This window comes from Gossypium hirsutum, chromosome A03 (genome assembly GCF_007990345.1).
Source record: "Gossypium hirsutum isolate 1008001.06 chromosome A03, Gossypium_hirsutum_v2.1, whole genome shotgun sequence".
Classification (NCBI taxonomy): domain Eukaryota; kingdom Viridiplantae; phylum Streptophyta; class Magnoliopsida; order Malvales; family Malvaceae; genus Gossypium; species Gossypium hirsutum.
Genome location: NC_053426.1, coordinates 101,041,992 through 101,052,228, shown reverse-complemented (window position 1 = coordinate 101,052,228; position 10,237 = coordinate 101,041,992). Strand labels below are relative to the sequence as shown.

General features: G+C 35.9%; 2 protein-coding genes across 2 annotated transcripts; one reads left to right on the top strand and one right to left on the bottom strand.

The window, feature by feature from the left end:
• Positions 1 to 340: 340 nt before the first annotated feature.
• On the top strand, positions 341 to 2,490 carry LOC107886672 (protein PLASTID REDOX INSENSITIVE 2, chloroplastic). Its single transcript, XM_016810719.2, has 3 exons — positions 341 to 705; positions 830 to 925; positions 2,093 to 2,490. The coding sequence occupies exons 1-3, from the start codon at positions 442 to 444 to the stop codon at positions 2,282 to 2,284; spliced, it is 552 nt and encodes a 183-aa protein (XP_016666208.1). The 5' UTR covers positions 341 to 441; the 3' UTR covers positions 2,285 to 2,490.
• Positions 2,491 to 2,739: 249 nt separating this feature from the next.
• On the bottom strand, positions 2,740 to 9,947 carry LOC107886670 (uncharacterized). The gene is made up of 14 exons (XM_041095454.1): positions 9,714 to 9,947; positions 9,052 to 9,448; positions 8,653 to 8,811; positions 8,205 to 8,288; positions 8,004 to 8,102; positions 7,649 to 7,741; positions 7,433 to 7,576; positions 6,596 to 6,703; positions 5,988 to 6,039; positions 5,886 to 5,904; positions 5,665 to 5,741; positions 3,841 to 4,329; positions 3,524 to 3,691; positions 2,740 to 3,087 (listed from the first exon to the last, which is right to left on the bottom strand). Exons 2-14 carry the CDS (start codon positions 9,412 to 9,414, stop codon positions 2,858 to 2,860), a joined length of 2,085 nt encoding a protein of 694 aa, XP_040951388.1. The 5' UTR covers positions 9,415 to 9,448; positions 9,714 to 9,947; the 3' UTR covers positions 2,740 to 2,857.
• Positions 9,948 to 10,237: the final 290 nt, after the last annotated feature.

Below are 10,237 nucleotides of genomic sequence, written 5' to 3'. Positions count from 1 at the left end.
TTTTCGGTCTTTTGACTTAAATGAATCGATGGTTAAAGTTCTTATTAACACTGTTATTTTTTTTAAATTATTGTTATGACAATTTTTTAAATAAAAAAAATTCACTTGGTAGCTATGTAATTTTAAAAAATAATTTTGTAATTAACTTGAACTTAACAAAAAAATTAATAGTATTAACATTTGGACCTGAATTTTGAAATCTGAAAAATAAAAGGATTAAATTTCATGAAATAAAAATACAGGGATTAAATTCTTAATTTTCAAAAAGTAAAGGGACTTGTGGAAGATTTTAACCTTTTTCTTTTTCTTTAACTGTAGCACCTTTCAGCAGTGTAAACTAGAACTAAAACTAAAAATAAAAAGCATAGGGGTTTTAGGATAAACGTTAAACCCCCGAAGGGTAGTAGAAGAAGAAAAGAAGATAAGAGAAAGCAGAAAGAGATGGGTTCATTGAGCAAAGCTTTTCTCTCCTCCACGCTTCGCTCTCTTCCCTCCTTTTCTTCTCCCCCCACTCCTTTCTTCTCCTTTTCTTCTTCATGTTCATTCACTCCAAATTCTCCTTCCTTCGCATTCAAAAGCTCCTTCACTTCTTCTTCAACTAGCAAAGCCCCCACACCTAATTCTCTCTCTTTCTCGTCCATCACCTTCATTTGCAAAGCTGCCGAGTACAAATTCCCTGACCCAATTCCCGAATTCGCTGATGCTGTAAGTTCCCCTTTCTTCCTCTCTTCCCTTTAGCATGCGGTCGCCTTCCAATATCTCGGGTATGACTTTATGTTGACGGATAATTCACTTGTTGGGTTTGTTTTTTTCATCTATGGTACTCCAGGAAACGGATAAATTTAGGTCGCATCTGCTCAACAAACTATCCAAGAAGGATACGTACGGAGACTCGGTTGAAGAAGTTGTGGGAATCTGCACCGAGGTAGTCCTCTTTCTGTTTTCTTACAACATTTTCTTTTTATTTTGATTGTTGGTGGGGCGTGCGTATGATTATTGTTTGAGTGGATATTGAAGATTACGCGTGATTGAATCTCTCTTATTTCAGAATATGACATCCTATTCATAATTATCACGATGACACTTGCTAAAGAAACTAAAACAACAATTTTATTACAAGGTTTGAACTTCGAACTTCAAATGAGATTATTATGAATGGGAATGACTTGGTTTTTCAGAACCTGTTTAAAATAGTTTCAATTGGTCAATTATGAGGTTGTCTGGGAAAACCTGACATTATAAGCTCACCATCAATCTTTTGACCTTTTTTTCTCTCATATTCCTTTGTCTCATAGCTAGTATGGTAATAACAGTTGGATCATATAGAACATACTCAGTCATAGGTAGCCCATTGTCCAAAAGAAAAGGAAGAAGAGGAAGTTAATCCTAGTACTGGCTTCGCATTGAAAAAACACACTGTTTCGTAAGGATCTTTAAGTATGCATTCCTGAACTATTTGGCATATATTGGTTTACAATTAACCAAAGAATATTCCGTGGACAATGCCACTTGAACATGTTTGTATGAATCAAGGAACAGGCAGAATGCTTGATAAATTCTAGTGAATCGAATGGTGTCATTTCATTCAATCCTAAACTTGTTTACAATTACCTTAGGTAGCACACTCTAGAGATGCCATGAACAGAAGGGATTCATGGACTTTGTTCGCACGAGGGTCAGAGGGCAGTAGTAACCTCTTTGCTGTTTGTCGTTCATGAGCAGAATTCATTAAAATAGAGATAATTGTGTGTCATTTGTTTAGTTATATAATATCTGCGTAAATAGAAAACCTAGGTATGTAGTCAAAAGAGTTTAAACAAATGTAATAGCTTATCCATAAAGGGGAATAAATAATGAATGAAAAGGCCTCCAGTTTGTGTTTTGTTGCTGTCATCAGAGACTGATTGTTGGAAGAATAAACGGAAAACAAGTCCTTTGTTCTTATTCGCAAAGAACAATATACTAAACCAGTACTTCTAATTGGTATGCAGTAATGGAATAAACATTTCATTTGAGCACTATCATATTGTTGTGGTGATCTATCTATTAGACAAGCACACAAATTATGTTGTTTCTGGTTTATTCTGAGCAGATATTTAGTACTTTCTTACATACTGAATACGGTGGTCCTGGGACACTCTTGGTCATACCTTTCATTGACATGGCTGATACTATAAATGAGCGTGGGTTGCCTGGAGGACCGCAAGCTGCACGAGCTGCAGTTAAATGGGCTCAAGATCATGTAGACAAGGACTGGAAAGAATGGTGGCACCAATTAACATAGAATCGAAAAGCCTCCTTATATCAGGAATGTATGTTGTAAGAGCTAGTTCAGTATTGAAAATAGCGTTTATTCTTACCCTGCTTCCTTTCGAGATTGAGTTGTCATTGTGATTCTGTGTCTGAGCCGGTTTTGTTATCGTATGTAGTTTTGAGGAAGCTTTGTATCAGATATTCATGACCAGAATATGATGCATAGACAATTTTGCACTTTTAAGCTGTTGATTTTTAAGTAGAAACTGTTGTATCACTGCTTCACAAATTTGAATACAAAGACAAGTTCATCCCCGTTATCTCTTGGGTGTTCAGAGAACTTAAAACTTGGTTCTTTGGATTAATATGAAAAAACCATGTTTCTCCAAATTGCTCACATCAAAAACAGGGAAATAACTAAAACATGATTACATGACTAACCAGGAGGTATTTAGATTACTTAATAAGAAATAGAGCTTTGCAATCTATTGCAACCAGGTGGAAAACATTTACTGCTATACATTTTACATCCTACTAAGAAACAGTTAACAATGGACATCTGCCATAAACTAAACTTGTCTAATTGTATTTAAGAGAATCCAAGTTACAAATTTGATCGATTACGATTACGATCCATCATTTCTTCCCTATCAATAAATCGCTCCAAGAGCTCGCTCTCTTGCAAAACTAGGCAGTCTTCACTCTTCCCAAACCAGTCATAACGCCGCTTGGCAATGAAATCATAAACTGCATCCCTCAATGGAGTTGGAATTATCAAGAATGCACTTAAAGCGGAGTAGGGAAGTGGCAAGTATGATAGCACTCTCAATGCAGCTGCAGAACAATCAATTTCAGAAGGCAGGAAATAGACGTACATCAAGCAATAAAATTCTCAATCTGATAACCATCAAGAAATTAACTTCAGCGGGCATTTAGTTTTTAGAAGCTTTTTTCATGGAAATATTGTTCATTTCATTGCATCAGGTCCAAATGCATCACATTAAACAGGAAATCTTTAGTAACCTAAAAGCCATTTGGAGTTCACATAAGTGGTTTTCTAGACTGCAAACAAATGCAAAAGAATTCCTAAAGTTTCAAACAATAATTTCTCCATGGCATATAATGGTACAACCAAAGAACTTGAGAAAAAGGCATTGAACATCAATTTCCAAGACAAACCCAACACAAAATCCATAACATATTTTAAAGTGAAAGACTGCAAAGAGGAAGGCATTAATTTGGAAGCAAAATAAATGGTGAGAAAACTAACCTGTGGAACCTTGATGATAAAGACCAAGGCCTTCAATGAACACAAAACGACGAAGAACATCCTCTCGATCAACACCGCAAACTCTCAAGTATGGTTCAGCAGCCTTTGACTGCACACAGCAGAACTTGATCTTCCTGTGTTTGTCCGCTTTAATCACCCACTTAACCCCTTCGAAATAACAAAAACAACAGGACAAAAAAATTGTAAGCAAAGACTTGAAGGTAAACAAAACCCAATCCCTGGAGAACACTTAAAAAATTTTCATCAAAGAATGCGAAAAAGTAAAAAGAGAGGAAACAGAGAAAAGAAAAAAAAACCTTCGTGGCAAAGATGGCAGACCCCATCATAGATGACGACACGTGGTTGAAGGAGATCGGGCAAAAGAGGCTTGATGGTGGCTGATACCGGTGGGTCTGAGTACACCAGATCGCTTTTTCCAGAAATAACGGCGACATCAGTGGCAGTGCCGGCTAGGATTTTCTCTGAAGCAGAAGAAAGGGAAGGAAGGGAAAATAATAATAAATATTTTAAAGAGAAAGGAGGGGAGGGTTTAGCTGTGGTTTTGGTGAGGTTTGCAATTCTTTTCATCAACATTGCCATAATTTCCCGTTTATGAAGACTATTTGGAGTTGATTTGATTACGTTTTTGGTAATTGAGAATGGCTCGTATTTCAGTTGGGCAGGCATACATGGTTGCTTTCTTGGCTTCCAAGTCGGCATGTGAAAGCAGGCCGGAGTTAGCCGTCGGATATAATGGGAACCATGTAAATGTTGGTTGGGCATCGTTAGCTCCGGCCCAACCAAATCTCATTTTAAATTGTTTAGGTTCAGATTATCTTATGCTGCCCAAAATAAAATAAATTGTTTGCCTTGAAATTAAATTTCAGTCATATTAAATCTTCCACACTTCCTTCCTCTTCATTTAAATATTTTCACTTAAACAATTGAAGACAGAAGCTTTGGATATTAATTATTTATATTTGAGATTTATTATGTATAAATATATATAAATGAGTTTTTAATATTATCATATGTTATAATCATAAATAAATTTTAGTTTAAATAGCTTCGATTCTTATTTTATTTGTATCGTAATCGTTTGATTCTACATTTTGTTTTGGTTCTTAGTCCTCTAATATAATAATTTAATTTTACAATTTGTAGTTGCTTAAACATGTACTTGTATTTGTACTTATAAACTTCTAAAAAATAATTTAATATCTCATTTGGTATCCAAGTTTGACACCTTTTTTCTAATGTAGTACCAAAATTATTTTTTGGTCTAACCTAGTCCATGTATTTGATATAAATCTATTTGTATATTCATAAAATAATTTTAAACATCACAAATATGCAATCTACAATCTAAACCTTCTTCCCTAATCTCCGACCACCAGATCGTTATAAATCTAAAGTATATTCTTATATTCATCAATGAATACTAATCCACCGTGCCAATCCCCAAATCATTACTTAAAAATCATTAATCAAACCTTTTTTTAGAAAAACTTAAGAGCCTAATGACTTCAATAAAACTTTAGAATAATTCAATAACTTAAGTCAAAACCTTCAAATAATTTCAAAAAACATTTTGTCATTTTGTGAAGTGACCAAAACATAAAATATTTACCCAAAAAAAAAAATTCTTTCAAATTTTAAATCTTCCTACAAGGACACACCAATAAATCCTTCCCTAGCCTTAAATCACAACGGAATCAGAATATTGCCGTGTCTATAAGCTGGTCTTCGCACATTTGTGTAAAATAATGGTTATGGTACACTTTCTCTGCACTTCAATAATCAGGCAAAGGATAAAAAAGAGAAGAAGCAATATCAGAAAATTACTGAACCCCTTAAAGATGGAATAAAGAATATCAAAGTCCTACAAAAGCATGACCATGGGTTCAATCCTGAACCATTTCACCCTAAACTTTCTACATTGGTATAAAATGGAAACCTGGAGTGGTTCACTGAAGAGTTATCTTAGGGCCATGGTAAATGTAGACCTTAATGGATTTCTCAGAATGAACTCACTCCCTTCCCTTCACTGTAGATGATCTTAGGTTCCCACAACAATCTGTAGAATAAGGATTTAAATAAAACCAAAATGTATGCCATTTGAATATGATACCCCTATTAACATGCGTCTGCCACAAACACAACTGAAATTCCTTTGCAGAGCCGAGCTAGAAGGCCAACAATAACATGATCTTTTGGGCTTTAAATGCAAAATTTTGCACCTACACAAGATCAACATTTTAGCCAAAGAGTGACAAAATCCTTGACCTCATTTGTGTTTTATAAATATATTCTATAACAAACCAGAAAACTTCTGCCAGCACAATCAATGACTTAGGCCAACTCCTCCTGGATTTGACCTTCTGCAAGGGTTAGAAAGATCTCATAAACATCCAGCATTTAATTGATTATGATAAATACCAAAATGGTTAAAACCAATCCTCACCAGCAAGTTTGACAGCCAAGTTGGCCTCAGCATCAGCCTCGCCATTCAGTTCCTTTCAGAGGTGAGCAAGAAAGGTTAAAATCATGCAATGCAACAAAAAGACAAAAGGGGGACCAAAAGATCTTATTCATGAGAATGCATTTCCAGAGCAATTGATTTCACTAAATTAGAATACACACTGAAAGGGAAGAAACAACAGTAAAATAACATTATTGCAAAGCCTGGTCTGAGGTTGTTTAGATTTGAGACTTGAGAACTATTGGTAAGACTGATCAAAACTGGTGTTTTAACACTGCAAATTATTTACAAGGTCTCATTTTTCATTCTGCGTTATCCAGGAGAAATACAAATGGCATTGAAAACAAACATTAGTCATCAGTTTCTATTTTACAGGCTCCCAGCCAAAAAGCTGGTACAATAGCCAAAGTATGCACTCCATAAAAGAGCTTAAATATAAGTAAAAGGAAAATTGTAGATGCAAGCTATGATCCAAACTTCAAAAACATCTTAAAGTATATCAATGATGGCACGACAAAATGGCCATAGTAGTCACAAGAAAAAGAAATTTTGCCCATCACTTTGCTATCAAGTATAAAAACTGGTCATACCCTTAAAACGTGATTGATCTGAAATGAAAGAAACTTATCCTTCAGTTTCATTGCTTGCTCATACAACTCAGACATGTGCTCATGTTTGACTTTCCATAAACCCTGCAGCTGTTCAAGGAAACAATAGTTGTAAGAATACCAGAACAAAACAGAAGCTAAGCTCCTTAACTTGAAATGATAATACTTCAATAAAATGAAAATAAACAACATAGCTCCAAGATTTAGGCACAATTATTATTATTTTGGTCAACCAAAATTTAGGTCCTTATTGAAGCCCAGGAATAGCAACAGTGGAGCTATAATTTTCCCAGAGACAATTTAGTTTGTCCCAGGTGACAGGCCAGCCAAAAGAGAAGAAAGATTTTCTTATTTTTGGAGGGTGTGGGGGGCAAAGGTTGGATTTAGGAAGCATGACAGAGGTAAAGAACAGGTGTGCATTCTAATAGGAAAGTCCATTAATCAGATAAAATACTCATCCCTTATAGAACCAAGTTATGAAGGACAATTATAAAGCTTTCTTGTTTTGAAAGTTTTTAAGAAAAAAGGAGAAGAGACAGTGCTTCCATGCTGAACCAAGTTGCTAACAAATCAATTGCCCGAAGGCTAAAACTCAAAACATCTAATAGAAAACAAATGGGGCCCTAAAATAGTCAACTAGCTTGCCAAAACTATTGCAATAGGTATGCCCCCTGAAATTGAAGTCCAATAACAGATTGGATAGCTTTACTCCATTTGTGCTGAAGCATTAACCTAGTTCCAGCATTATCATCCAGATTTTTCTTTCTGAGAAAAATAACATCAACAAAGCAACAATAAACAGATAGAAAGTTGGATTACCTGCATACAAACGAGCTTCGAGTCACCTCGTACACGAATGTTTGTATAACCTTTTCTAAGAGCATGTTTCAACCCTAAAATTATGGCGCGATATTCAGCAGCATTATTGGTTGCTACGCCCAAACCCTCGCGCAATTTGCAGATCTGTTCAAATAGCATATTATGGAAGGATTTACATGTGGAAAAGGTCTAATTTCTAAATGGTTAATTGCACACCACATTTCCAGCATCAGTTTTCAATACAGCTGCTGCACCAGCAGGCCCAGGATTTCCTTTTGATGCACCATCAAACTCAAGAATACAAGATTGCTGCCATAAAGACAAAAGTACAGGCATCAAAGCCTATTTTTGGAGCAAAAAAGCATCACTTAATCTTGGTAAATTAATTCAGACACCCTTCTCTCTCGCATAGGAAACCCTCTTATGTTGTTTGAGGAGCTATATTCAACCATCTACTTGAAAAAAAAAAAAAAAAAGACAATGGCCTTCAAGACTATCTCCCCAATTCTGTGAATGAAGTTGATGCCAATATTCACCAACATAATCAGTTGTCACTACCAAATCTACTTACATGACCAGAGGATGTTATTTGAGCCTCAGCATGTGGATCCAACTTGAAATGCTTTCTCACGGGATCGGCTACGGCTATTGAACCAAGTGATCCCAGTCCCTACAAAAGGTTAAAGGTAAAACACTGAAAAATAGTGTCACACCCAAACTTGTATGATATTAATAATGATGTGCTCAGGGAACATTAAAACAGCTAACCTACCCCATACTCTGACTGAAGCAAATCCTGTGGTCTCTTTTTGGTTGCATCATTATGAGATGTTTCACCTTTAGAAGAAGCTGGCTCCTGAGACACAAAAAATTAGGAACATTGGCCTTCGAATCTGTAGGAGCCAATATCTTCACCTTCTCTGGATGGTATAAAACAGCCTTTGTGATACAGTTAACATGTGAAAGAAAGAAACTAATCAAAGAACAAAGAGATTGATCATCGATGGCCTCAAAACCTCCAAGCAGATCACATTAATTGGGAGATGCAAGTTTTAGGTGCAATTGCTGTCACAAGAACACATTCAAGCAAACAGAGACATGGATGCAGGTGAAGAAAAAAAGGAAGACAACATCAAAATCTTTTTTTTCTTTTTCTGACAGACTTGTTCAAACAAACAACAAGTTTGCAGTATGCATAAGGTTCATACTCAAGGTCTCACCTGGAAAGGGCAGGGCATGAGCGCTCCAAAAAGATCTTCTTTCACATCTGCAGCTCTAATAGTGTAGAAAGCATTCTTAAGCCCACAGGAAGACAGATATATTTCAGTTTCCTTTGTCAAAGAGTAGCCTTTGTAGACACTGACCGGAGGATCACATATCTACTCCAAAAGAACAATAACATGTCAAAGTTAACAGAACAGCGAAAAGGAGAAACACAGTATCTAAATTTGAAAGACTGCTATGTTATTTGCATTACAATTATTATGTCATTTCATTGAAATCTAAAAAGCACATAAGTATTAATATTCCAATTTGCAATAACACAGTATAGCACAATAATTAGCCTAAAAGTAAATCAACTTTAGGTGACATTAGAAAAAGGAAGTAAGAAGAATTACCGAGGATCCAACTTGGGCCTGACAATCAGCAAAGCTCTTGAAAACACCAACAACATCTCCCTTTCTCACTACAAAGAATGCATCTTTCTCGTTTTCCATCACCGGTGGTTGTTCAGGATGAACTTTTTTAGTCCTGGATGCTTTTTTTGTGCTACTACTACTATTACTTTTCCGGGAAAAGTAACACTGAGGGCGAAATCTTGTCAACAAGAACTCTAAATCCACAGTCTTAACACCCGCGTGCTCAAAATTTCTTTTCCAGAAAGGAACATGGCATTGGTTCAAAGAAGTTGTTGCAATGAAATTACCAGCCTTTCTAAATAAAGCTGTGCCATAAGCACGCACGTGTGGCAGGCAGTTCATCAGAGAGTAAAATTGCTCCGCACTGCCTAAATTTCTAGAGTTAAAAAAAAATATAAGTTTCTAACTAAATGACTGATATACCGAATTGTTTGTAGCATTTCGCGTTTAATCATTTCTATTGATAAGCCGTCCCCCCCCCCCAAAAAAAAGAATAATTTTTTCATCTGCTTTTTCAGCAATGGAGACTTTCATAGCAATAGCTAGAGGAGCGAAATAAACCCTAGGTAGGAAATTGAGAAAGAAAGCCAAAGACAAAAAAGGGAAAGGGCCAAGGAATGAGATATATTGTTAGAACATACCATTACCAATGTAGGAGCTGGAAACAGAGACGAACTGGAAGTAGCCTTCTTCTGCTGATATTCACGCCGGAGAGTGACGGAAAAAGATGGGTTCCGGGTGGTTTAAAGAAGAAGTGATAAATGGAGTTCTGCTGATATCCAATCGTCCTTGAAGAGTTTTTAGGTACCTGTTTAGTTAAGCCCGTCTCTATCTATTCTCTCTCTTTTTTTTCCCTGAATTAAGCAATCCAAACTTACCTAACTGTTCTTGGAACACCTAAGCCTAAATCTTCAAGTAGTTTGGGCTCCTATGATGCCCATTTGTTCATGGGTTTGGTCCCCTTAAACACCTTTCAGTTGGCATGTAAAAATCAAAACAGAACACATAAGCCACATGCCCGCATGAAAATTTTTAACTCCATATGTTTCATTTATATAATTTTTTTAATGTTTTAATCAGTACATTCGTTAGTCTCTTAAATACATATCACAAATTATTATTCATATTAAATACATATAACAATTTAGTTCCTACTTGTGGACTA